At 41.4% G+C, this 26,735-nt stretch overlaps 2 protein-coding genes across 2 annotated transcripts; one reads left to right on the plus strand and one right to left on the minus strand.

The window, feature by feature from the left end:
- The first annotated feature begins 8,780 nt into the window (after positions 1-8,780).
- Positions 8,781-15,981, plus strand: LOC140176030 (uncharacterized). Its single transcript, XM_072205875.1, has 6 exons — positions 8,781-10,992; positions 11,146-11,484; positions 11,788-12,227; positions 14,551-14,662; positions 14,782-14,868; positions 15,473-15,981. Exons 1-6 carry the CDS (start codon positions 8,781-8,783, stop codon positions 15,979-15,981), a joined length of 3,699 nt encoding a protein of 1,232 aa, XP_072061976.1.
- Positions 15,982-22,431: 6,450 nt separating this feature from the next.
- On the minus strand, positions 22,432-23,937 carry LOC112720990 (uncharacterized). The gene has a single exon (XM_025772082.1). The coding sequence runs from the start codon at positions 23,935-23,937 to the stop codon at positions 22,432-22,434; it is 1,506 nt and encodes a 501-aa protein (XP_025627867.1).
- Positions 23,938-26,735: the final 2,798 nt, after the last annotated feature.

Consider the following 26,735-nt stretch of genomic DNA (forward strand, 5'->3'; position numbering starts at 1 on the left):
ATAGAACGGAGGTTGAGAAAAGAGATACAAGTAACAGAGAACCAATTTGGATTTATGCCAGGCAGATCTACCACTGAAGCGATATACCTATTAAGAAGGATGATGGAGAGGTATCGTAGTAATAAAAGGGATCTACATATGGTGTTTATTGATTTGGAAAAAGCGTATGATAGGGTACCAAGGGAGGTCTTATGGAAGGTTTTAGAAAAGAGGAGAGTAAGGATCGCATATATTCGGGCAATTAAAGACATGTATGATGGGGCCATAACTAGTGTGAAGACTCAAGGTGGTGTGACAGAGGAATTCTCTATTGGTATAGGATTATACCAGGGATCATCCTTAAGTCCATACCTTTTCACATTAGTCTTGGAAGTACTCACAGTGCACATCCAAGAGCCTGTGCCATGGTGCATGCTTTTTGCCGATGATATCGTCCTTATGGGAGAGTTAAGAGAAGACCTAAATAAGAAGTTGGAGTTATGGAGAGAAGCTCTAGAAGTGTATGGTCTGCGCATAAGCCGTAGCAAGACGGACTATATGGAATGTAAGTTCAGTCTGAGAAGGGAAAACCCCAATATAGAGGTGAAGATTGGAGAAAATATCCTACGAAAAGTTAAAAGTTTTAAGTATCTTGGGTGCATCATACAGGATAATGGAGAGATTGAACAGGATGTAAATCATAGGATTCAAGCAGGTTGGTCAAAATGGCGGAGTGCATCTGGTTTTATATGCGACAAAAAAGTGCCTTTAAAACTTAAAGGTAAATTCTATCGCACCGCTATAAGACCGGCTATGCTGTATGGTACGGAATGTTGGGCGGCTAAAGGGGAACACGAACATAAGCTGAGTGTGGCAGAGATGAAGATGTTGAGATGGATGAGTGGTCATACGCGATTGGATAAAATAAGGAATGAAGATATAAGGGAGAGAGTTGGAGTAGCACCCATTGTGGAAAAGATGGTTGAATCGCGTCTCAGGTGATTTGGACATGTGAGAAGAAGACCGATAGAACATCCAGTCAGGAGGGTGGATGAGATGGAAGATGGACAAAGAGCGAAAGGCAGAGGAAGACCTAAGAAGACCATCCATGAGGTGGTCAAACGAGATCTACATGTAAACGGTCTCTCTATAGACATGATATATGACAGAGCACAATGGCGTCGTTTGATTCATGTAGCCGACCCCACTTAGTGGGACAAGGCTTTGTTGTTGTTGTTGTTGTATGGTTGGTAATTGTTAATAAATAGTTATTATGTTAATTTGATGGTTGAATGTACGAAGGGTTGATTTGTGTTAATGGTATTTAATTGGTATATGTTGATGGAAGGTTGACAAATATATGATGAAAGTTGGTGTAGGTGAAGAATTGATATGAATAAATGAAGGGTTAATGATGTATGAGATAAATGTGGATAATTGTTGATGATCAAGGTTGGTTAAATTGATTATAGGTTATATTGGCAATGGTTGTTGATGTATTGGGTTGATATGGTATTGTAAGGCAAGTTCTATGATAAGAAACTTAAATTGGTGAAAGTGAAGTTTTGTTGGAAATTGGTTAAAACCAAATTTTTGTGAACTTTGGACATCCATAATTTACTCCTCAAATTCTGGATTGATTTGTGGTTTGTTGCAAGTAAAAGATGGTTTTAAGAACTTTTGATTGATATCAATTTTGTGAAAAATGAAACTTCGTAGAGAAAGTTATGGATGTTGCAAGTTAGAGGTATAAAACTGTGTTGCAGGATGGTAAAAACTGGGTGTAGAATGCTTCTGGGCATTCTGCCCATTTTTTTCAAAACAGGCCCACCCACGCGTACGCGTGGCGTGGAATTTTGGCGACGCATGCGCGAGAAGCATGCATACGCGTGTGTGCATATTCACGCGTACGCGTGGATGCTGCCTGCTGCAAAAACTGGTTTTGGCCGTTTTTAAACCAATTTTCCACTTCTAAACCTCCATTTTTCTTCCCTTTAAGGCTTTAAGTATGGTTCTGGGTTGAGTAGACAAAAGAAGCTAGGAAAACAAGATAACTTGAGGGTGAAGAAAGTTGTAAACGGTGGCTTTTATGAAGAAGATAAGAATGTTAATGAGGTTTAAAGTTAAGGCTTGCCAATTGATGATGAATTGATGATAATTTCCATGGCTTATGAATAAAGATATCTGAGATACGAGTTTCCCTGGGTAAGAACCGTGGCTCGCCATCACGTGTTCCAGGTTGATTCTCGATACTCTGTTGACCCTACGTCGTAAGGGTGACCGGGCACGTATAAATTTTCGGGTATGGATAGCCCCCATTGAGTGATTATATGATAAATGAATATGAACTCTATGCATAGACTCTTGGGAATGCGTGACGGGGGACAGTCTAAGGTTTTTGGACTTGTCGGGTTGGCTGGATAACCGACAGATGGGCCCTATCAGCCATAGGACAGGCATGCATCATATGCATTTGTTTGTTTGACTGCTATACATTTTCTGGGTTTGCCTAATTGATATATGTCACCTACTATCTGTTATACTTGCTATTTGTACTATCTGCTCACTACTTGTGCGTGAACTTGTTTGGTTGCCTGTTTCTGTTGCATTCTGAATTATGGAAGGATGGAGGAAACGGAGAAAATGGTTTGGTGTTAGGTTAAGTTTGAATTTGAGTGAGTTAGGTAGAATTAGAACACCTACCTCTATTTATGGCTTCTGATTAGTATTTAAGTTGGATAACTGAATAACGGAGTTCTAGGATTGCCTATGGCATTCTCAGGATCTTATTTATTATACGCGTGGCACTTTTACCATGCTGAGAACCTCCGGTTCTCATTCCATATTGTATTGTTGTTTTTCAGATGCAGGTCGAGAGGCTCCTCGCTAGACATCTGGATCCTGGAAAGCGAAGTGGTTCTTGGGTGTATTTTGGTTTCTGGTTGTACATATATATATATATGTTTAGCTTACTCTCCAAGTAACTTATGTATGGTGCTCCTCTTAGAGGTTGAGGGAGAGTTAGGAGTTTACTTTGATATTTTGGTATATTTTGGGGACACTTATGTATGTTTATATGTATATATGTATCCTCCGGCCAGCCTTAGCTTCGCAGGCTGAGTCAGGGGGCTCGTTATGCTGTTCCTTGGCTTTCCTTTATCCTTTTGTTTAATGTTTTATCATGTTCTTATTAGGTTTCTTAGCACGCAAGTAATCATTTCCTTTGAACGCTGCGCTTTTCATTTTGCAATTTTTGCTTACCGGATTCGTTTCAAGGCTCCTAGTATATTATCTTATTCTCTATTATGTATTTATTTTGCTGTTTAGAGGTCCGTAGCACCACATTACCTCTGTTCTATGACTTAAGCGTAAAACTCTGTGTAATAGGGTGTTACAAGATGCCTCTGCCATCTTCATTTCTAACAACTTCTCCTTGTATGCTAATTAATCAAACGAAGTATCTTAAAAACCTATAAAAAAATAATTTAACTAAAAATAATGGCTCCACCAAGCTAGTACCATTTCTAAATGAATTCAAAGGACAGAAGGGACGTGACATTCTACTTTTTGTTCCAAAGAACATACAAGTTGGCTTTCGACATGTGTTTTGAGCATTTCATCATTTGTAAGATCAAGTGAGGCAAGAGTCCTATCAAGTCTTTCTCTTCTATACTGCACAATCTTTTATTTCTTCTCCATCTATGCATCTCTCGAAAAATTAGAACAAGCCTTCTCTTAAGAATTTATGTCAATCACCATGTGATCAACCATTTAAAAGTTCCTACTTTGCTCCTAAATCAACAACAGAAGAAATTCATCATAGCTATAAACAAAGACTAGCCATTCATAACCAATTTAACATCTCATCATAGTGAATTGGTGTTTAGTAATGATGAATTTTTGGTAAATTCAATTCTTTGGTGTTTCTATTGTAGCATATAACCAATAAAAAGTCAATAAACTCATCATAGCATATAGCTAAAAATAGCAAAGTTACACCAAACATACATATAACCAAGTAACAAACACATAATAACAAATGAAAATTAAATGAAATTACATGACATGAAAGTCCAAAATAAAAAATTCGGCCTTAAAATCAATATACACCATTATATTCCCACTAAGACAAGCATGAATTAAAGGAGCTCAATGAACTGCAATTCAAAAAAAGTTACAAGAAAATTGTATCAAGCTACCCAAAAGAAATATCCAACAATTAAAATCAACGAAAAATTCATTAATCTAACAGAAATTAGAAGAACATCACATAAGAACCACGAATACCAAGAGTCTTAACCCTGAAACAAAATCGAAGCATCTACTATTACTTAAAACCCTAACAATATACTAACCAATTAGAGAACACCATGATAATTGCAGAGAGCGGCGTGCGATGATCAGCAACGAGACACGGCGAGGCGGCGTGGACACAGAGGCAGTTGTTGTTGCAGCCTGGAGGAGGCAGTGCGTCATCAACGCCTTTAGACGAGAAGGACTCCCGCGGCGACGTCAACCTCCGTGAGAAGCAGCAACGTTGTGTTGTGGTATTGAAGACGACGGCGTCCTCATGGGTAGGGGAGCAACTCGGGTTGCGTAGGTGGCAGGCAGAGGCGGTGCCAAGGAGACCCGTCGACAGTGGCAGAAGCGGCGAGTGAAGGAGGCTGAGCAGTGAAGCTAGTGTCATTGATGGAGGTGAGAAGAAGAACATGAGTAATGGTAAAAGGTGATAGATAAAAAGGTTAAAGCTAAATTTTGAATTAAGATCGGAAAGAGAAAAATGAGATTTTTTCTTTTTTAGGTTTTGAGATCTAACTCAATAAAAATTGGTAGGAGTTGACATGATCCTGTTAGTTATTTAGCAGAGTTGTTATTAAATTAGTTAAATTAAAAACACCACATGGCATTTACAAATTATTCATTCCTCGTACAAAGCACAAACTAAAAGTTCATGTTGACTTCATAAAAACTATTACTTTAAACAACACAAACATATCACTATGCATCACCATAATCCAAAGTTCAATTCCAAACTAAACCAAACAAGTGAAACAACCCACAAATTAAAGTTTCTTTTGAATTTTTTTTTTCCTTTAATTTCCCCAACAATACCTAACATGAATTTGCCTGAGCTTATTGAACCACTCATCAGATATTTAATTAGAGCAACATAATGTGGTTCATGGGAAACCCTTATGGTGTGATCCAGGGTGAAAATATTTTATTCCGACAGGAACATCTCCACCATCATCATCATTTGATGTATGGACAAAGAAAATCTCCTCCTTAAGAAACAAAAATGATTTTTTCCACTCTTCACCAAAGAAATCGCTGATATCAATGCATTTCCATCCAGGAGAGTATGACCCAGCACAAAAGCATGCTTTCCAATTAGCAAAGTCATGACCTAATTCCGGTGGCGGCACCGGCGGCATTGGCGTTGACCTTGACCTTGAAAAAGCACCGGTTGTTGACTTGTAAAAGTAACTGTTACCATTGAGGAATTGAATTGGATCAAAGGAATTATAAGAACGATCTAATAGGAAGCTTGGATCAAAGGAGTTATAATAAGCAAAGGGCCTTCGATGGAAGCGTTGATGAGCCATAACAGTTGTTGTAGTGAGTCCTAGTAGGAGAACTAGCAATATTGCTATCTTCACAAAAGCATTGTTATTTTTTTTCAACCCCATTATTTCTCTTCTGTAATATGATATTTATTTATGTATTTATGTGTACGATGCATGCCACAGCATTATCAGGGGGTATTTATAAGCACGTTTCAAGCACTGCACAACCTAAGGCAAGTACACATGTCTATGTCAGGAAATTACACTTTTTCTTCACTCTTCCAATAATGAAAGTATATATATATATATAAATTAATAATTACTAACGACGAATGCTAGATGACCAGCAATAATTTTATATTTATAGATATTTTGTATAAAAAATATATAATATGTATTTATATTTATTAAAATTTTATACATATAAATTAATATAATTTATATTTATATTTAATTTTTAAAATTTATATATATAAATTAATAAAATTTAATATTTATAGTGATCAAATAATAATTAAAATATTAAAAATTATTAGACTCCAATAATTTCTCTGTATATATATCTTTTATAATTTTAATTTCATATATAAAAAGGTATATATATATTTAGGTAAATGTATCAACTTTCTTTAATTTCTTCTTTTTATTTTTTTTAAATTATTCAGATTCCAATAGGTTGCAACTAATTAATAACTCAGTTTTCTTTTCCTAAAGTTAGGAAGAGAGTCGAGTGCGAAATTTTTAGGTGAGAATTACGAGATTATGTCATTTGAGTTATAATTCGTTGACAATTAATAATCTAATTTAAAAGTATGAATATAATTTGCAATAACATAAATTATGGTGATTATTTTAACAACATAAATATTAAATTATAGGACATATTTTTCTTCCTAGTGAGAAAGATTGATTTATATTTTTGAAAAGATTGATATCATCATTTAATAATAAGTATACCTACTATAAAAAGGTTTTTTTTAAAGAGTCTTACTTTTTAATTTTAAGAAGATGAATTCTCTAATTAATTATATATGATAAAATAATATGATTTGATCAATAAAAATAACATTTTAATTTACACTACTTAAATATAACTTTACCAATTTAAAAATAATATTTTATCTGTCACTTTTTTATTAATTTATGACGGTATTTTATCTGATGAACTATAAAACCATTATTTGTTTTATGATAACAAATACTTTTACGAAGTATAGAAAATTTTAGAGTATAAAAATAATTTATTTATTCAACATTTTGTTATAATTTATTGAGAATATTAGATAAATAAATTATTTTTATAATCAAATTTAACTAAATTTTTTTATGTCATTTAATTTTATTTTTAACTAATTTTTATTGTATCAATAAATTATTAGATAAATTTAATTAACTATTAAAATAACTTGATCATCATATAATAATATCATAAATTATATATTATTGTCACACGTGTCATATTGAGACGGTGGGGACGTACTCCGTACTCAGAGAGAATGAGAGAAGGAGAGAGCGGGAGAGAGTGTTTGAGGGTGAAACACGGTGAAGAAGATGGCCATGCCATCGAAAGAGATAAGGGGGAGAGTGTGGGAGGGTTTGCATCAGGTGTGAAGGAGGGATCAAGTAAGGGCGACCTTAGTTCCAGGGTGACTTCCAAGATTTCGTTCCGTGACAAGGTTATTGGTTCTACGGTAGCCACAGGGATAAATTGGGCTAAAGCTCTAGATGGGGATTCCATGGCAGTGGTCACTGGAAAACAAGGAGATCCTATGCCTTCAAGAGTTTGCTTCTCCAAAGAGGCTAGGAACATCCTTTCTGAACCATACAAGGAAGCAATTGTGATTAAGGTTCTTGGAAAAAACCTTAGTTACACGGCCATGTTTCACAAATTGAAAGGGGTATGGAGGATCACCGGTGGATATAAAATCTTGGATGTGGGTTTTGGGTACTTCCTAGTTAAATTTGATTGCATGGACGATCGAGAGAAGGTTTTACTAGGGGGGCCATGGATGATCTTCGGTCACTATATTGCGGTCAAGCCATGGACACCGGATTTTAAACCTTGTGAGGACACTTTCGGGGAGACTATGGTTTGGATTCGAATCTCTGGTTTGAGCATATGGTACTATCAGGATAAAGCCATGATGAGAATCGCTTCTGCTGTGGGAAGACCAGTCAAGGTGGATCTGGCTACTAAGTTGGCGGAAAGGGGAAAATTTGCTCGGGCTTGCGTGCAAATTAATCTTGGTTTGCCGGTGGTCCGGAGTGTGATTGTCGATGAGTTTGAATATAAGGTGGAGTATGAATGCTTACACCTTATTTGTGACAAGTGCAATTGTTTCGGGCATCCAACAACTGAATGCAGAATGACCCCAATAGATTCGGAAAGGGTGGATCGAAAGGAAACATCAGTGACCGAGACGGCGGCCCAGGTGGTGCAGCCACAGGAAGCCTCAAAAGAGAAAATTTTTGAATTTGGATGCAATCCCAAAGAGTCAGTGATAGTTGCAAAAATTGGGAAGGAATTAGATGATACGTTGCATGGGAAGGAAGTGGGATCCCAACATTTGGAAAATGAGGCTGGCTGGACCAAAGTCAGCGGTAAAAGGAGAGGAAAATTGAGTCAATCAAACAAAGCCCAACAAACATCTAAAGATAAAATGCCGGTGCGCTCAAATCAGAAATTGGACCAGAACCGTGACTTTGGGCTACGTATGAGAGGAGCCGAATCAGGGGTGAAGACCGGGTCGGTTAGCGGATCTAAGGCACGCATGTCATCTTCCAAACAGCAAGGGGTGAAGGGCAAAGCTGTCTCCGTTGCGGTGCCGACTTTCACTGCCATTATCAAAAATGGACACAAGAGGTTGCGCCCTTCTTCTTTGCAGAATTCGCCGTCGACTCCGGACTGCCTTGGCGACACCAGCAAGCAGCAAATTGGCAAATTGGAAGGGTTGTCAGTGGAGGGACACATACAAACCGGGCAACAACCGGACAAGGACAAGCAAGGCTCAGGGGGATATGATGGTGGATCTTCATCATCTCGTTAGGGACTTCAGCTGAGGTTGGTCCTTTTACAATACAAATTGTTTTATGGATTATTTAGATTTAAGCTTTCTATTTTGGAATATTAGAGGCGCCTCTAATAAATTGGCCCGGGTTCATAGTAAGGAGTTAGCGAATAAATTTCATCCTACTTTTTTCATTCTGTTTGAAACCCATATTGCTTTCGAGAGGATGAAATCTTTTTGGAATAATCTAGGTTACCAGGGTGTTGGTATTGTTGAGGCTAATGGTCATAGTGGGGGTATCTGGGTTCTATGTTCTAATTCAAATATTTCTGTGAGAGTATTGGATGTAGTTGATCAATGTATCAGTTTTGAAATCACTATGGGCAATACATCTAGTTACTGCAGTGCGGTGTATGCTAATCCGCATATACATCGGCGTAAAGAATTGTGGGGTGACTTGACAAGGATTGCTAATATGATCCACGGACCTTGGATTGTGTTAGGGGACTTTAATGATGTTCTATTGCAGAGTGAAGTTAGAGGGGGGCAATTTAGACTTGCCAGAGCAGAACAATTTGCGGAAACATTGGAGGATTGTGGGCTGTTTGATATGGGAGCTATTGGGAGAAGATTCACTTGGTATAGGAAGGTGAAAGGTGGGGTGCAGGTGGCCAAGAAGCTCGATAGAGCAGTCATCAACCAGGACTGGCGACTAATGTTTCCGGAGGCTTATACTGAGGTGCTGGCGCGCCTTCACTCTGATCATTGCCCATTATTCACTAGGTGTAAGATGGAAAAGAGGGCTATCAAGGGCCATCGTCCGTTCAGATTCCAGGCTGCGTGGATGACTCATCCTCTTTTTAGGAATGTTGTTGATACAGCTTGGAATAGAGGAGCTCCGGATGTAGTCAAATGTTTGTTGGAGGTTCAAAAAGATGCAACTAGCTTCAATAAAAAGGTTTTTGGCAATATTTTTGTTAAGAAAAGGGAGTTGGAGAGGCTTTTGAATGACGTTCAGATTACTCTGGAAAGTCGGGAGGATCAACAGCTTAGGATCAAAGAGCAAGTTTTGCATCAGGAACTGAATGATGTCCTTCTTCAAGAAGAGTTGTTGTGGTATCAAAAATCTAGAGAACAATGGGTGAGATGTGGAGACAGAAATACAAAATTTTTTCATCTGCAGACAGTTATCAGGAGAAAGAGGAACAAAATTCATGGGTTATTTTTGGAGGATGGGTCTTGGGCCACGGAGACTACGACTCTAGAAATGGCGGCAAATTCTTTCTTTCAAAAGCTCTTTTCTACAAGGGAGGATATTGACCTGGACGCCATGGGGCCTTTTCCTTGCCCGTCTCTTAGTACTGAGGCTTGTCAAAAGTTAGTGGAACCGGTGACGTCTGAAGAGGTTAAAAGAGCTGTGATGACCATGAGTTCATTTAAAGCCCCAGGGCCAGATGGATTTCAAGCAATTTTCTACAAAGAGTTCTGGGACTCTCTTAGCAACGATGTGTGTGGACTGGTCAAGCGAGCCTTTGAGGGTGAGCCACTGAATGCGGCTATTTTCGATACTCTCATTGTTCTAATTCCTAAAGTGGAAGTTCCCTCTTCCTTACGGGAGTTTCGGCCTATTAGCTTATGTAATGTAATTTATAAAATTGTCACAAAGGTTCTAGTTAACAGGTTCAGACCTTTCTTGTCGGAGATCATTGGTCCTTTGCAAGGAGGGTTCATTCCAGGAAGAGGAACCACAGAGAATATTATCATTGCTCAAGAGATTATGCACTTCATGAGGAACACCAAGTCTCGAAAAGGGACCATGGCATTCAAGATTGATTTGGAAAAAGCTTATGACAGGGTAGACTGGCGTTTTCTGGAAGCTACTTTGGTCCGGTTTGGGTTTCCAAAGGCTACCATTAATCTTATATTGAATTGTGTGACTTCCTCTTCGTTGGCAGTTTTGTGGAATGGGAACAGGCTCCAAAATTTCAATCCGAAGAGAGGGTTGAGGCAAGGAGATCCTATGTCTCCTTATCTTTTTGTACTCTGTATGGAAATGCTTGCCTGCTTTATCTCTCATAGAGTTTCCCAAGGTTTGTGGAACCCAGTTGCGGTTTCTAGGAATGGACCACGACTCTCTCATTTGATGTTTGCAGATGATCTTTTGCTTTTCTGTAAGGCATCAAAAGCTCAAGTAATAGAGGTCATGCATTGTTTGGACTTGTTTTCTAGAGCGTCAGGTTTAAAGGTAAATCTTCATAAGTCAAAGGCTCAGTGTTCCAAGAGGGTGTCAGAGAGGAGAAAAGAGGTTCTCTCAGGGGTCTCTAACATCCGGTTCTGCAATGATTTGGGTAAATACCTGGGAATTAACATCGGTCATGCCAGAGCTTCCAGGAAGATGGCTCAGGAGATTATTGAAAAAATTTCGAGGAAGCTCTCCAGTTGGAAAGGACGCCTACTGAATAAGGCAGGGAGGCTTTGTCTTGTTAAATCGGTTATGGCCTCTATCCCAGTTTATGAAATGCAAATTTCTCTTCTCCCGAAGTATGCATGTAATAAAATTGATTCCTTGATGAGACAATTCTTGTGGAAAGGCCAAGAGACTGGAAAAGGGCTGCCTCTGGTCAGGTGGGAGGTTGCCATAACTCCTAAAAAGGCAGGAGGATTGGGTATTAGGGATACTTCCTGTGCTAACATGGCGCTTATGGGAAAGTTGGTATGGGATTGTCTAAATAATAGTGAGAAGTTATGGGTGCAGGTTCTGAAGCATAAATATCTCAGAAATCAATCTGGTATGAACGGAAACAGTAAAAATTCTTCATCGGCTACCTGGAAGAACATTGTTAGTGCCTATGAGCATCTCAAGGAAGGGCTTCATTGGAATATTGGGGATGTCCACAAATCAGTTTGGTATGATGAGTGGACTCCTTTTGGTAAGCTTTGCAACCTTGTCCCTTATGTACATATTTCTGAATCAGATTTCATGGTGGCTGACTTGTGGAAAGGGGTGTCTTGGGAGGTTGATAGTCTTACCACGCCTATTCCGCATGAGATTAAGCAGTTTATTTGTGGTCTGAGATATCCTAGTTTGACTGAGTTGGAGCCACAGTGGGAGTGGTGGCCTGCAGCAACAAAAAAGTATAGTGCAAGGGAGGGTTACAAATGGTTATTAAAGAAAACATTAAATTGGAATGCCAACAGTAATTGGAACTGGTTGTGGAACACAAACATTCCAGAGAAGTTCAAATTTACTATGTGGCTTAGCTTACATGATGCTCTACCAACTGAGACCTTTCGATTCAAGCGGCATTTAGCTTCTTCAGATATGTGTAAGCGATGTAACAAGGCACAGGAGACTATGGAGCATTGCCTTAGAGACTGTGAACGATCAAAGGCAATCTGGTATATGTTGGATCCTAGTATCCTGGACTCGACGGCTGGTACTGCTCTTGAAGAGTGGTTTCGGAAGGCCTTGGCTAACAATGAGGCGTCCTTTGGTGCAGGGCTTTGGTGGGTATGGAGACATAGGTGCAATGACATATTCAACACTGACAACCCTTGGACAGACCATAAGGTTGTTGCCTTGGCCAGAATTACCGCCAAGAACTTACAGCTTTACAGGAATCGAAGCAATGCCTTTAGATCTCTCCGAAATTGCCTGTGTTGGGAACCACCGGTAGGCAATGGTTTTAAAGTTAATTGTGATGCAAGCTTGTATATGGATTCAAATTTAGCGGGATTTGGGTGTATTATTAGAGATTCTAAGGGAGATTGGATCTCGGGCTGTTCTGGAAGCATTCCCCCTTGGTTTATAATCAGATGTGAATTATTTGCTGCTTGGAGGGGGCTGGTTTTAGCTTGGGATTGCGGTTTGAGGGATATTATATGTGAAACGGATTGCCTTGACATTCTGCCCATCATGCATGAGCTTACAAGTGGGTATTCATCTGAAGTAACAGATTTGGTTCTCAAGATTCAGGAGCTTTTATCTCGTCCTTGGTTTATTCACGTTGAATGGGTGTCCCGAGAAGCAAATAGAGCTGCGGATTGGATGGCTAAATATGGTGCCAAGAGTAACTCTAATCATGTTATTTGGTCTGGGCCTGGTGTTGATCTCCAACGAATCATCCGCTCGGATTTAAGATAGTTTTTGCTTTGTTTCTTTCCTTGTCTAGACACCAAAAATATTGAGACGGTGGGAAAGATTTCATATAAGAAAGCCTTAAATTTGTAGAATCTCTTGATGGAAGGGTGTGTTTTACAAATTAAAGGCTGTGTTTTACACCAACGACAAGAAGAAAAGCTAATAATATGATACATTTTGTGGAGTCACACTAATAATATAATAACATTTTCCCCTTATCTAGTATTAGCTCATATGATGGAAGTCTTTTCCTTAATAAGCTGTGTATATATTTAATTAGTATCTACTATACTTTATTCTATGGATATTATATAATAATAATAGCAAGAAAATAAGTGGCTCTATCACTTCTATGCACCAAAAGAATTATTGTCGTCCGTGTTGCACATAAATAAATACACTACTCCATCTCTTAATTGATTAACTATGCTAATAAGATTATCGAGAGTTATAGTAGCAATGTGAGGAGTGATGAGATGTAATTGGAAATAAAGATTTAGGCACTTAATTAATTAATTAGGTTACTTTCGCATATATTAGATTGAGCTTTTTATAATCAATAAAAATAATAAATATAATTTAAAATTTATTAATATTAATCTGATAATTATTCATATATTTAAATTATTAAAGAATTTATCTTAAATTATAAATACAAACTAGATTCATAAAGAAGTTTCTAAGCACTATTCACCCTCGTATGCAATTTCTAGCCATTTCAAATGAATGGCCAGATCAAGAAACTAAATGTTATCTCTACTGATAATTATCTATTAAATATTTATTTATCTATTAAAATTAGAGAATTAGACATTTAACTGTGACAAATCACAACATAGATAATATAATAATGCATAATGATCTTAATATTGTTTTTTATTTTGCGTGCAAAACAGTTAGCTTCTTTCTTTTTTCTTTAAAAATGCACACCCAAGCATACTTGGGTTAAGAAGTTTTATTTTAATCATCAGTCTTTTGGGAAAAAAATATTGTTTTATAATAAGTTTAATTAGTATAAATTTAGATGCAGAAATAGAGTGTATACAGAAAATCAAAGTAAAAGTTAAAAAAAAAAATCCAATTTAAAAATCCCCGAAATAAATAAATAAATAACACTAAAAGTTATAATATTTTTGGCTTATTTGTTCGTATTTTGCAAAATAAACATTAATAACATCACAAATTTTGTAAGTGATTTTTCATATTATATATATTGTTAACCACTCAAATTTATTTGTTTATCTTTCTGAAAGTATTTTTTTTTCCTTTCTTTTTATAAAGCTTAGCAAATGGAGACCCCGTAACAACAGCTCAAAGAAAAGGATACAATGACCAAATTATAATTTAATGGGTGTTAAACGTTTCAATATATGATTTGATGAAGTAACATTATGCTGTGTAAATTAGTGTAAAAAACCTTAATTAAAAATGGTGGAACGTGCAACATGCAGGGGAATTTAAAAAGAGTGATGCTTTGGTAGCGGACTGGAAGCTTCCGGTACGGATTGAGAGATGAACCGGGAATTTGCGGATTAAGGCGGATGCTGGATTATTTGACTGGGTCAGTGGGGGGTACCTGCAAAGACACTCCGACGCTCAAGTCAGAATGGATCTGAGAGGTATAAGGTGTGCAGAGTGAATGAATACCTGGAGGGACCTGGATCCTCTATTTATAAGTGATGGCCGATATCTTATCTTATCTTATTTGGCTAAGATAAGGGAGACGTTTGAAAGTTGGTTATGAGCTTCAGTGGGCCGGTCTCGAGCCTTCTGGAAGGGCGAGATGGTTCGGACCCGGGTAACCGAGTATGGAAGTTGTTCTGGGTGTGGAATCTGTGAGCCCGATCCGTAACAGTTGCCCCCGCAGCGGGAGAGCGAGCAAGGTCGGTCTTCGTCGCTGGAGGATATGATTTCGGCCGTTGGCGGCCTTCTTCGGTTCGCCGGAGGGGTTCTTCTTATTGTGGAGGGTCGGCGCGTCGGGTCCTAGGATGGGTTAGTCCGTAGGGTCTGTCAGCTCCGTAGTTCGTGTTGTAGTTGGTGTGATCGTTTGGCATTCCTGTGCCTGTTTCTTTTCCTTTACTGTCAGTTGCGTTTTTCGAGGAGGCATTTATTGCGAGGGGACGCTTGGGTTGTTTTTTTCTTTTTGCCCCTCGTGTTTTGGTTACTTCGAGGGGTACTTTCGTCTTTTCAAAGTTCAAAACCGTTTTGGTTTTTTGCCTCCCTTCCTTCACTTTGATTCATTTTTCCTATTTCTTCTTCTGTGAGTTCTTCCTTCATTGCCTTTTGCTCGTCGCTTTTTGCGCTTCGACTCCTTGTTTTGGTTTTCCCCAATCTCACGCTTGTTTCATCAGGTTAGTGTTCTTTTCCCTTTGCCTTTTGTGAATTTGCATTGCTTTGCTGCCTGTGTTTCTTGTGTATTTTTGCTACTTTTTGGTGGTTTTTGCTTGGCGTGGGGTGGGACGGTGTCCTGGTTTTTTGTGTGATGGTGCTTTGTTCTTGGGGTAGTGGGTTTTATTTTTGAGGGGATGAGCACCACTATGTAGTTGGCAGTAGGTAGTGGTGTCTATTTGATTTTTCTCCACCATTTTTGCCGTGCGGTTTGGCTGATGGTGGTGCTCATCTCTGTTTTAGGTATGGCTCGCCGGAGGACTGAGGGTGTGGGCGCTCCAGTGGTCCCGGCGGGGGGCGTTACCTCCCTTTATTCCTGGGTAACTAGTGACGTTTGGGGGACGCCGTTGCGGATAACGGAGGCGGACCTTCAGCGGCTCCACGATCAGGGGGCTGTTTGTGGGGTGGCGACGCCGAGCGCCATTATGAACTTGCTCTTCCCGGGGTCGACGAGAGGGTTTGTTACACCAATCTCGACTCGCCGACCGTTCTGGATTGGATGTGGGTATATGAGGCGATGTTCACCCGGCTTGGCGTGCGACTTCCCTTCTCGCCTTTTGTTCAGCAGTTGTTGAGTCGGTGTTTCGTGGCACCGTCTCAGCTGCATCCAAATAGCTGGGCAGCGATACGGACTTTTGAGCTTGTGTGTGAGTTCCTGGAGCTCCCGGCTTCGGTGAACGTTTTCCTTTTCCTCTTCTTATGCACCTTGCCTGCCAAAGAGGGGAAGCAAAAGAAAGGGTACATGTTGTTTAGGGCCCAACTTCACCGTCGTGTCTTCGGTTTGTACGAGGACTCTTTTCATGGTTTTAAAGAGGGGTATTTCAAGGTGCGTCCTGCTAGGGGGCATCATCCCTTTTGGCTAACATTGGAGGGGGAGCGTCAGTTTCTGACGTATTGAAATTTTGGCGCGGGACCGTCGGTCCTGACACGGACGACTCAGGAGTTCTTGTCTCTGGAGGATCGGGACGTCGCTAATGTTCTTTGGTTTTTGTTTGGGGAGCGTCCCTTGAGCCCTAAGGATGTGATGGGGGATCCAGTTGCTTGCCAGACTTTTGTTGGTGTGTTCCTTTACTTATTTTCTTTTTTACCCGAGTTACCGTATTAGGTACTTATATTTTTCTTTTTTCCTTTTTCCAGTTGAGATGGCTGGTGGTCTGACATCTTTGGCATGGTTGAAGGCGGCTATGGACCGGAAGAGGCGTCGGTGCCTTCGCCTACTACCTCTTTTTCCTGTCCTATTGAGGATTCCCATGCTGTATCGCAGGAGGTGGTTTCAGCTGGGGCTGGGGCTAGGGGTGGTGGTCGTGTTTCTCCCAGCCCGGCGTTTTTTGGCGAAGATGAGGAAGTGGTTGTTGTCTCGGCTGCTGAGGCTTCTCGGAAGCGGAAGAGGCCGGAGGAGATCAGCAGCGAGAATTTGGGGGAAGAAGGTGCTATTCCATCCATGATGGACCGGAGTTTCAACGCTCCGGCTTTCATCGATCAGTATTTGATGCCTGGCACCGCGGGGTTTTTTGATGATTGTGACGTGACTTTTCAAGCTAAGTCGGTATATCGGGCCCTCCTTCGTTCTGCTGTGATAGTTCGGAAGGCTGAACCTGTTATGGCTCAGGTTGGCCTTCTTGACAAGAAATTACGCCTGGCTCAGTCTGAGGTAAGGAAGTTGAAGGAGCAGCTTGAAGTGTCTGAGGTGGCGAGGGAGAAGGCGGTGAAGTCGTCTGAGGAGGCCGGGGCTGAGATCCTTCGTCTCTCCGAGGTTGAGACTTCACTTTTGTCTCAACTGGGTGGGGAGCGGAAGCGGGCTTCAGACGCTGAATCTCAGGTTGCCGTGCTTCTTGGTGAGGTGAATTCCCTGAAGGCTGAGGTTGGGGGATCGAAGGCTGAGGTGGAGGTGCTGAATAAGGAGAAGACGGAGCTTCTTGCTGATGTAAAGGAGGCGATGACGGCGGCCGAGGAGACGATGAGGGCTCAGGCTCAGATTCTCGCTCCAAACACCGACGTATCCGTTATGGAGGCGTTCAAGATTGTTCAGGAAGGTTGCATCGTGGATCTTTGAATACGGTGTCTTGTATTTTTTTGTATTTGCCGTTTTCATAACTTGTAGCTTTTTATGTTTTGTTGGCCGTGTGGCCGTGTTTGTGACTTTGGATATTTTGGCCGTGTGGCCGTGTTTTAGATATTCTTTGCCTTTTCAAACGTTTGGGCTGGTTGAGCCCTTTCATCTTTATTGAGCCATACGGTTAGGTCTTAGATTTTTTGAGTAGTTGCTTTCGGGCTAGTCAGGCTGTTTATCTTGTAGGCCGTTTGTATTGGCTTTCGTTTCCTGAGTCTTTATGACTTAGGATGCTCGGTAGGCCGTTTTAGTCGTGTGTTATGGATATCCGTTTTCAGGCCTCGAGGGTGATCGGTCCTCGATGTTGGCCGTTTGCTCTTTTGCCGTAACGAAGGTATAGGGAGAAATAGGAAAGTGCATTTTTAAATGAAATTTTATTAAGTTTGGGCCTCGTTAAAACCCTCCGTTTGGGGGGAAAGAGTACCCAAAAACAGTACAAGGAAAATAAAATAAGATAATTATAAGTGACAGACATAATTTTTAAGGGAGGGAGTGTGCCTACGTGTAATATCGTCGTAAGTTGGCGGCATTCAAGGTTCTCGGGACCTCGGTTCTGTCGAGCTTTTCAAGGTTGTAGGCTCCTTTCCCGACCACTCCTTTGATTCGGGATGGTCCTTCCCAGTTGGGGGTGAGCCTTCCTTCGCCTGGTGTGGGAGCTCCGATGTCGTTTCGTTGCAAGACCAGGTCGTCGGGTGAGAAGTCTCTCTGTATCACGCCGTGATTGTACCTTTTTCAAGGTTAGCTCTCGCATATGGGCTACGGCCCTGATCTCGTCTGTGAGGTCTCGCTCGGCCTCTTCGTTGTTGCCTCCGATGGTTCTTCGTGGACTAGGGTCCCCGACCTCGACTGGGATAATGGCTTCTATCCCGTATGTCAGGCGGAAGGGGGCCTCCCCAGTGGAGCTTTGGAGGGTGGTCCAATATGACTAGAGGACCGACCCGAGCTCGTCAGCCCAGAGTCCTTTGGCTTTATCGAGCCATTTTTGGAGTTCTTTGACTATAATTTTATTTGCCGATTCCACTTGGCCGTTTGTCTGGGGGTGTTCTACCGAGTTGAAGCGTTGGGATATGTGTAGTCCTTCTAGGAATTCCCTGAACTTCTTGTCAGCGAACTAGGTTTCGTTGTCTGAAATTACGACTTCTGGGATACCGAATCGAGTTATTATATTTCTCTAGATGAATTTATGGCATTGAGCTGCCGTGATAGAGGCCAGGTGTTTGGCTTCGATCCACTTGGTATAATAGTCCACTGCGACTATGATGTATCGGAGTTGTCCCGGGCTTCTGAATGGCCGATCCGCCGTTATGATGCTGAGCTGGTGTGGGGTGGCTTTGTGGTAGTCTGAGTGATTTTGGCATTTGTCACAGTTTTTGACTGTCTGTATGGAGTCCTTAATGATTGTGGGCCAGAAGTATCCGCTTCGGATGATCTTCTGGGCCAAGGTCTTGCCTCCGATGTGATGACCGCAACAGCCTTCATGGACTTCGCGGAGTATGTACTCCATGTCCCTGGGCTCGATGCATTTGAGCAGGGGCTGCGAGAATCCTCGTTTGTATAGTTGTCTTGTTATGATAGTGTAATTGGCGGCTTCCCTTTTTATCCGATTTGCTTCTTTAGGGTTCTCGGGTAGCATTCTCTTGAGGAGGTATTGTAGGACAGGGAAGGTCCATGATTCCTGATTGGAGACTGGTAGGACGGCGTCGGCCATGGCTAATACAGACGGTGTCCTGACGACTTCCTGAATTAGCGACCGGTTACCTTGTTCCGGCTTGGTGCTGGCCAGTTTCGAGAAGAGGTTTGCCCTTGCATTTCGTTCCCTGGGGACGTGCTGTATGGTTACATGATCGAATTCTTCCTTTAGCTTGTTTACTTTGGTGAGGTACTGTTGGAGCAGGGGGTCTCGTGTTTGGTAGTCTCTGTTGACCTGGGAGCTGACTACCTGTGAGTCGCTGCATACCTCCAAGATTTTTGCCCCGACCTTCTTGGCTAGGGTTAAGCCGGCCAAGAGAGCCTCGTACTCTGCTTGGTTGTTTGAGATCCGAAACTCGTACCGAATAGATTGCTCGATTACGATCCCGTTTTGGCTTTCGAGTATCACTCCGGCTCCTCCAGAAGTGGTGTTCGATGAGCCGTCTACGTGTAGCTTCCAAGTTTCGAGGGTGGGATTTCCTGGCGTTATGTCGGCGATGAAATCTACCATGGCCTGTGTTTTGATTGTATTTCGGGATTCGAATTTTATTTGGAATTGGGACAGTTTGATGGACCATGCAAGCATCCTCCCTGCTAGGTTGGGCTTTTGTAGGACTTGTGACGATTGGATTTCTGTCGGTAAAGAATTTTATAATTATAATTGCGTTGTCAGTATAGTTTCTAAACCAACAGAGAATCTTTTCGTACAAAAGTTTGGTTGTCACAAGTAACAAAACCCAATAAAATTTATAACTGAAGTATTTAAACCTCGGGTCATCTCTCAAAGAATTGGAGGGAAGTATGATTTATTATTGGTTATGGAAAAAGGTATATTTTTGGGTTTTTGAATAAGATAAAAAGCAACAATAGTAAATGGCAATGGAAACAAACTAACTATAAAAATTCTTGGCAAGGTATGAGAGCTGGAAATCCCATCCCAGTTATCCTTATCAGGTGTGATGAGAATTGTTTATTGATCCCACTTAGTTAACCGTTACTAAATAAAGGAAAGTCAAGTGGACCAATTAACTTGATTCCTCAATTCCTAGTCAACTCCTATGGAAAGACTAGCTTTAGAGGGATCCAAATCAATCAACAAACTCCAATTTTCAATCAACAGTTGAGTTTGACAACTCAAGTGTCACCAATTACTCAACCAAAGTCAAAAGGGGAAAAATCCAAATTATTTATATAATAAATAAAAGAGAGCAATCATAAATCTGAAATACCTCAAATTGCATTGAATAAAGAAATCAAATCTAACATGAAGAGTTCATAAACCAAATTGGGAAAATAAACAAACTAAAGTAATAGAATAAATAATAGTAGAAAAGAAATTAAAGTAAAGGAACATTGAACCTGGAATAAAGAAGAAGAAATCCTAATCCTAAATCCTAAGAGAGAGGAGAGAGCCTTTCTCTTTAGAAAACTACATCTAAAACCTAAATTTGTGAATTATGAAAGTTGTATCTTTTTTGTTGTTTGAATGAATGGATTGATCCCCCGATTTTATAACCTCTAATCTGTGTTTTCTGGGCCAAAAACTGGGTCAAAAATAGCCCAAAAATCGCTCCCAGCGATTTCTGGTACGTACAGGTCGCTGCAAAGTCACGCGGGAGCGTCATCCACGCGTTAGCATGGATTGGGTTTTTGCCAGGTCACGCGTTCGCGTGATCCACACGTGCGCGTTGCCTGGCTTCGGGGCAGCTATGGCAAATTATATATCGTTGCGAAGCCCCGGATGTGAGATTTCCAATGCAACTGAAACCGCGTCATTTGGATTTCTGTAGCTCAAGTTATGGTCGATTTAGTACCATGAGGTCAGGCTGGACAACTTTAGCAGTTCCTTCAGTTTCTTGTATTCCTTCCACTTTTGCATGCTTCCTTTCCATCTTCTAAGCCATTCCTGCCCTATAAACCTTGAAAACACTTAACACACATATCAAGGCATCGAATGGGAATAAGAGAGGATTTAAACATAGAAAATTTAAGGCCAAAGAAGCATGTTTTCAATCATAGCACAAAATTAGGAAGGAAAAACGTAAAACATGCGAATTGTATGAATAAGTGTGAGAATAGTCGATTCAGACTGTAATGGGTGGCCTGGAAATATTGTCGGAGACGTCGAGAGGCCGTGAGGAGTGTGAATGCGAGTTTCTCAAGGCATGAATAGCGTGTTTCTATGTCTTGTAAGACTTTGCTTATGAAGTATATGGGTCGCTAGGCCTTATTCTCGTCTTCTCGGATAAGCGCTGCTGCGAGTGCTTCTTCCGTTATGGAGATGTATAGGTAAAGGATCTCTCTTGTTTGGGGTTTGGCGAGAACCGGAGGTTTCGCTAGGACTTTCTTGAAATTTTGGAATGCCTCCTCGCATTCTGCTTCCCAGTTGAAGGGGGTTCCTTTCTTCATCAGTTTGAAGAAAGGGATTTCCTTCTACGCTGATGCCCCTAGAAAACGGGATAGTGCGGTAAGTCGGCCGGTAAGTTTCTGGATGTCTTTGAGATTTTTTGGACTTGCCATTTGGAGGACGGTTCTTCATTTCTCGAGGTTAGCCTCTACCCCACGTTGCGTGATCATGAAACCGAGGAACTTTTCTGCTTCCATTCCGAAGGCGCATTTTGTTGGGTTAAGGCGCATTCGGTGTCTCATTAGGGTGTTCATTATAAGCTCGAGGTCGCTGATGAGCTACTCTCCGGATTCGGTTTTGGCGAGCATGTCATCTATGTAGACTTCCAACTTGGTTCCAGACAAGTTTTGGAATATCTTGTTGACGAGCCTTTGGTAGGTGGCTCCGGCGTTTTTTAGGCCGAAGGGCATGACTGCGTAACAGTACGTGCCATCGGGAGTGATGAAGGTCATATTTTCCTCGTCAGGTCGGTGCATGGGTATCTGGTGGTACCCGAAGTACGCGTCCATGAAGCTGAGGTATTGGTGGCCGGATGTGGTGTCTACCAGTCCATCGATATTTGGTAGGGGGAAGGCGTCTTTTGGACAGGCTTTATTTAGGTCCTGTAGTCGACACACATCCGCCATTTCCCATTAGCTTTTTTGACTAGCACGATGTTAGCCAGCCAAGTCGTATAGGGCAGTTCCCTGATGAAGCCTACTTCAAGGAGGGCTTTAACCTGTTTTTTGACCTCGGTAGCTTGGTCGGGGGACATTTTTCGTCTCCTCTGTGCCCCAGGTTTAGCCTTGGGATCCACGGCTAGTCGGTGAGACATTAGGTCAGGATCTATTCCTAGCATATTAGCGGGTGTGAACGCAAACAAGTCACTGCTCTGTCTTAGGAGGCGTGAGAGGTATTCTTTAAGATCGTATAGGAGGTTCCTGTTGATGAAACTGTAATCTTCTTTGGCTTGCCCTATTTGCAGTTTCTCCATGTTTCTTTCTGGTTCTGGCCTAGGTTGTCCGTCTTGTCGGGCATCCAGGTCGGCTAGAAATATGCCGGCCGCGATCTCTTTCATAGGGCTAGGCTGGCTTTGTCGCATTCTGCTGCGAGTTCCTGGTCTCCATGGATGGTTCCGATGGAGCCGTCTACTGCCGTGAACTTCATGAGAAGGTATTTGGTGAAGATGACGGCGGAGAGATCGTTGATTGTTTTTCTTTGTAGGCGATGGAGTCTTTGAGGACCACGAACTCAGATAGGATTGTCTTCCTTTGGTTTCCCGTTCCTTTGGTGAGGGGGAGGACGATAGAACTGTCTGGTTTGAGGAAGTTGTCTCTGAGTCCAGTGACTCTGTTGCGGTGTGTTTGTAGGTTATCGTTGCGGAGTCCGAGCTTGTCGAAGGCTCCTCTGAAAAGGATGTTAGAGTCTACTCCTGTATCCACTAGTATTCTTCTGACTAGCCCGGTTCCGATCTTTGCCGATATGACAAAGGGGGCATCTTCTGCCGAGGTGCCGTGTTGGCAGTCTTCGGGGGAGAATGTTATCGCCTTACCAGTGGTGGTGGTTGGGGTTTGATTTCTGATTGCCAAGATCTTGAGATCTTTCTTGAGTGCTGATTTTGATTTACCCGGGGCGTCTTTGCCTGTGATGACGTTTATGATTATGGTCGGGTCTGTTTCTGGACTTTCCCTGGGGGTTTGTCTTTGCGTCCTCGGGTTGCGTCCTTTTCTTTCTGGTGATTTGTCTCTTTCTGCACGTTTTGGTTCCCTGATAATTTTGGCGAACTTGGGGAATTTGCCGTCTTTTATTGCTTGTTTGAGAGCGTCTTTTAGGTCGAAACAGTCTTGTGTCCTATGTCCGTAACCTCGGTGGTAATCGTAGTATAAGGTTTTGTTCCCGCCAGTTCTTTCCTTGAGTTGTCGGGCCCTCGGGAGGATACCTCGTTCTGCTATTTGGTGGTATATCTCGGTGATCGGGGCCGTCAGGGGTGTGTAGTTAGAGAATTTTCCGACTCTGGGAGGTCGGTTGATGTTTGCTGGTGTGGGGTGTTCCTTCTGGTTTTCTCTTGGTGGGGGGTTATGTCGAGGTGCTGTGTTGCCATGCTGCCGTTTATTGGCAGCTACGACTTGGCTTACCTCTTCGTCGTTTATGTACTCTTTTGCAACGCCTTGGATCTCGTGCATGGTCCATACCAGTCTGGTGGTGAGGTGCTTCCGGAAGTCTTCATTCATGAGTCCATTGGTTAGGCAGAGGCTTGCGACTGAGTCCGTGAGTCCGTCAACCGTCAAGCACTCGTCGTTGAATCGGTCGAGGTATTTTCTCGTGGACTTGTCTTGTCTCTGGGTAACTCCCAGCAAGCTGATGGGGTGTTTGGTTTTGGTGATTCTGGTGGTGAATTGGGCCATGAATTTCCGCAAAATATTGTGAAAGCCGGTTATGGATCCGTTGGGCAGGGCAGTGAACCATTTAATCACGGGCCCAGCTAGGATTACCGGGAAGGCCCTAAATCGGACTGCGTCAGCGTCCCCTTCCAGGTTCATTCTGGCCTCGAAGGCCGTTAGGTGTTCCTGGGGATCCTTGGTTCCGTCGTACTTCATATCTGTGGGTTTGTCGAAGCCTTTAGGGATTTTTGCTTTCAGGATTCTTTCAGTTAAGGGAGTAGCTCCCATTATGACGTGGTCGCTTCTTGTGCATTTAGCCTCTCGGTGTCGTCGGTCGTTGTCCGTGTTGTGTTGATGAGCTAGGTCTCGTGAGGTGCAGCAATCGTACCTCTTGCCGTGTCGTCGTTCGAGCATTCTGTCGTGTCCGTGATCACAAGAGACATTGCGGTTGTACCTCTTGGCATGTCGCCATTCTGACGATCTGCCGTGTCGGGTTTCATGGCGAGATCTTGATCTGGAGGTTGCGTGACTTCCGTTTTCGGCGTTGTGCTTTCCCTTGGTTGCAACCCGGCCCTCGAGTACTTGTACTTGGAGGCAGAGGTCTTGGATTATCTGAGCTGCTTTTTCTCCCAGGTCTTCAGGGTGTCGTGCCTCGACGATGATGGGGCTGTTTTCTTTGTTGTGTACTGGAGTGGTCTGGCGAAGAGCGCTTGCTATCCTCTCGTGGGGTGTAGCCTCTTAGTGTTTGGGAGTCGGGTTCCTTGTTCGGGAGTTGTCATGGTGGCTCGGGGATCGTTCTTCGAATTCATCCGCCATTCCGTCCAATCGTCGCGAGTTCCCCACAGAAGACACCAATGTACTGGAAGCCTCCAATACGGGTTGAGAGATGGACTGGGAACTTGCGGATTGAGGCGGATGCCAGATTATTTGACAGGGGCAGAGGGAGCGGTACTTGCAAAGACACTCCGACGCTCAAGTCAGAATGGATCTGAGCGGTATAAGGTGTGTAGAGTGAATGAATACCTGGAGGGACCTGGGTCCTCTATTTATAAGTGATGGCCGATATCTTATCTTATCTTATTTGGCTAAGATAAGGGAGACGTTTGAAAGTTGGTTATGAGCTTCAGTGGGCCGGTCTCGAACCTTCTGGAAGGGCGAGTTGGTTCGAACCTGGGTAACCGGGTATGGAAGTCATTCTGGATGTGGAATATGTGGGCCCGATCCGTAACAGAGAGAGAGAGAGAGTGAGAGAGAGAGAGAGAGAGAGAGAGAGAGAGAGAGAGAGAGAGAGAGAGAGAGAGTATAGCTTGCATCCATGTTGTTTGTAATTGGACCTTTTCTCCAAGTTGTGAAACTTGATCATTGTGACCGAAGTTTTGATACCAATTGAAGATTCTTGATAACCTAGAGAAGGGGGTTGAATCTATGACCTTCTTTTAAATTTGATTAATTAATCCTCAAATCAAAAAATGAAACTTCGCTTCTGTTCAGACTGCGTGATTGATTATGCAGGAGACAATTTTATTTTGTCTCATACCGAGTGAAAACAGAATCAGAGCAGAGAAGAAGAAAATGATACAGTCATGTATCTTGGTTCAGCTACCTTTTGCAATATAGCCTACATCCAGTCTCCACTATAACAGTAGTGAAATTTTCACTATCTTTTCAAGTATTACTACACCAATTTTCAAGGAGTCAACCTAATTCTATCAGGGACAAATCAAATTTCTTCATAAGCTTGACTTGGCTAGGTTCACTCCATAGACTTACAACACACTAAGTGCTCACCCAACTTAGCAAGGGATACCTCTCAAGTACATGATACAAAATAGAAATACAGTAAAAAAAAGATATAACATAAATTTTGGCTTTTTTCTCCAAGTACTTCTCTTTGCCTTTTCTCTCAATGGCTTTTTCTGAATGCCTCACATATATACCCTTTTTCACTGAATTGAAACAAAGAAAGATACAATATATAAATAGAATATTCAATGATAAATCATGAAGGAGATCATATTTAATAGCTCTGAAACTATTGGATGAACCGTATTCAACACTCTCTTGTGTAGCTCTCCATCTTGGCAGAATGTTCTTTTGATATAGAAACACTGTCCAAAACATTGAGCAAGAACAGTAGAAAAGCTCTCAATAAAAACTCTGATTTTGGTTCACTCTCCTTACCCAAAACCAAAGTTGATTTTTCCTTTTTATATGGAGTACCATTGCCAAGACTAGGATTTGCTGAACTAAGTCAACTCATTGAATCTTGAACCAATTGAAGTCTTCCCTTTTCTTTTCATCAATCAGACTATAAAATCAGGGATTAAGAATCAGAGATATACAGTGCAGCAACATCTTCATTGGTAATAGATCTTCAATGAATTTGGTAAATCAAAATCCTTAATCTTGTGCTTTGCTCCCAAGTTTCAATATTAGCCGTTAATTCACAACAGAAGAAAGTAGACCCCATCTTTCTTTTGTTACCCAAAATGCTTGTGCAGAGGGAAGGTGGATTCAATGAGTAATTGACTTGTATGTTAATGAAAAATTTTTACCTTTTTATTTTGATTTAGCTTAACTTAAGCATGTTGATTTTCGCTCCAATTTGATTTGACATAGCCTCCAAGATTTGCTTTTTCTTCCTTTCTCTTTAGTACTTAGTGAAAAAGTGAATTTCTCTTTTTTCTCGGTGCCTTACCCAAATCACGAGAACTCCACCAGCAATTAGATGCCTTTTATTTCATGAAGGCAATGGGTTGGACTAAGAACTTGGTCCAAGTAGTTAAAATTTTAGATATTTGATTCTATTGTTTAGACTACACAATAACATTTGGGCCTGTATCACTAAATAATTCATCAAAAATATTTTTAAGTTATTAATCCAATCAAAATCATGTTTGTCATCACCAAAAGTGTTATTATTGTTTACTAAACTCAATAATATATTTTATAATTTTAATTATATTAATAATAATATATAATTTTACATATGCTTATATAATTTTTTATATAATTAAATAGAGAATATAAATTATAATTGATCGATTGACAAATTAAAATATATAATTAATAAATTTTTATATATA

Source organism: Arachis hypogaea, chromosome 11, assembly GCF_003086295.3.
Source record: "Arachis hypogaea cultivar Tifrunner chromosome 11, arahy.Tifrunner.gnm2.J5K5, whole genome shotgun sequence".
Classification (NCBI taxonomy): Eukaryota; Viridiplantae; Streptophyta; class Magnoliopsida; order Fabales; family Fabaceae; genus Arachis; species Arachis hypogaea.

What these genes read in the sequence shown, in the direction of transcription:
- LOC112720990 (XM_025772082.1), bottom strand. Translation starts at nt 23,937, where the DNA reads ATGGGAGCTACTCCCTTAACTGAAAGAATCCTGAAAGCAAAAATCCCT.
- LOC140176030 (XM_072205875.1), top strand. Translation starts at nt 8,781, where the DNA reads ATGAAATCTTTTTGGAATAATCTAGGTTACCAGGGTGTTGGTATTGTT. An exon ending in TGATGAGTGGACTCCTTTTG is followed by an intron (nt 11,485 to 11,787) that starts GTAAGCTTTGCA and finishes CAAACATTCCAG; the next exon opens with AGAAGTTCAAATTTACTATG. An exon ending in TGTTTTGGTTACTTCGAGGG is followed by an intron (nt 14,869 to 15,472) that starts GTACTTTCGTCT and finishes CTCCACGATCAG; the next exon opens with GGGGCTGTTTGTGGGGTGGC.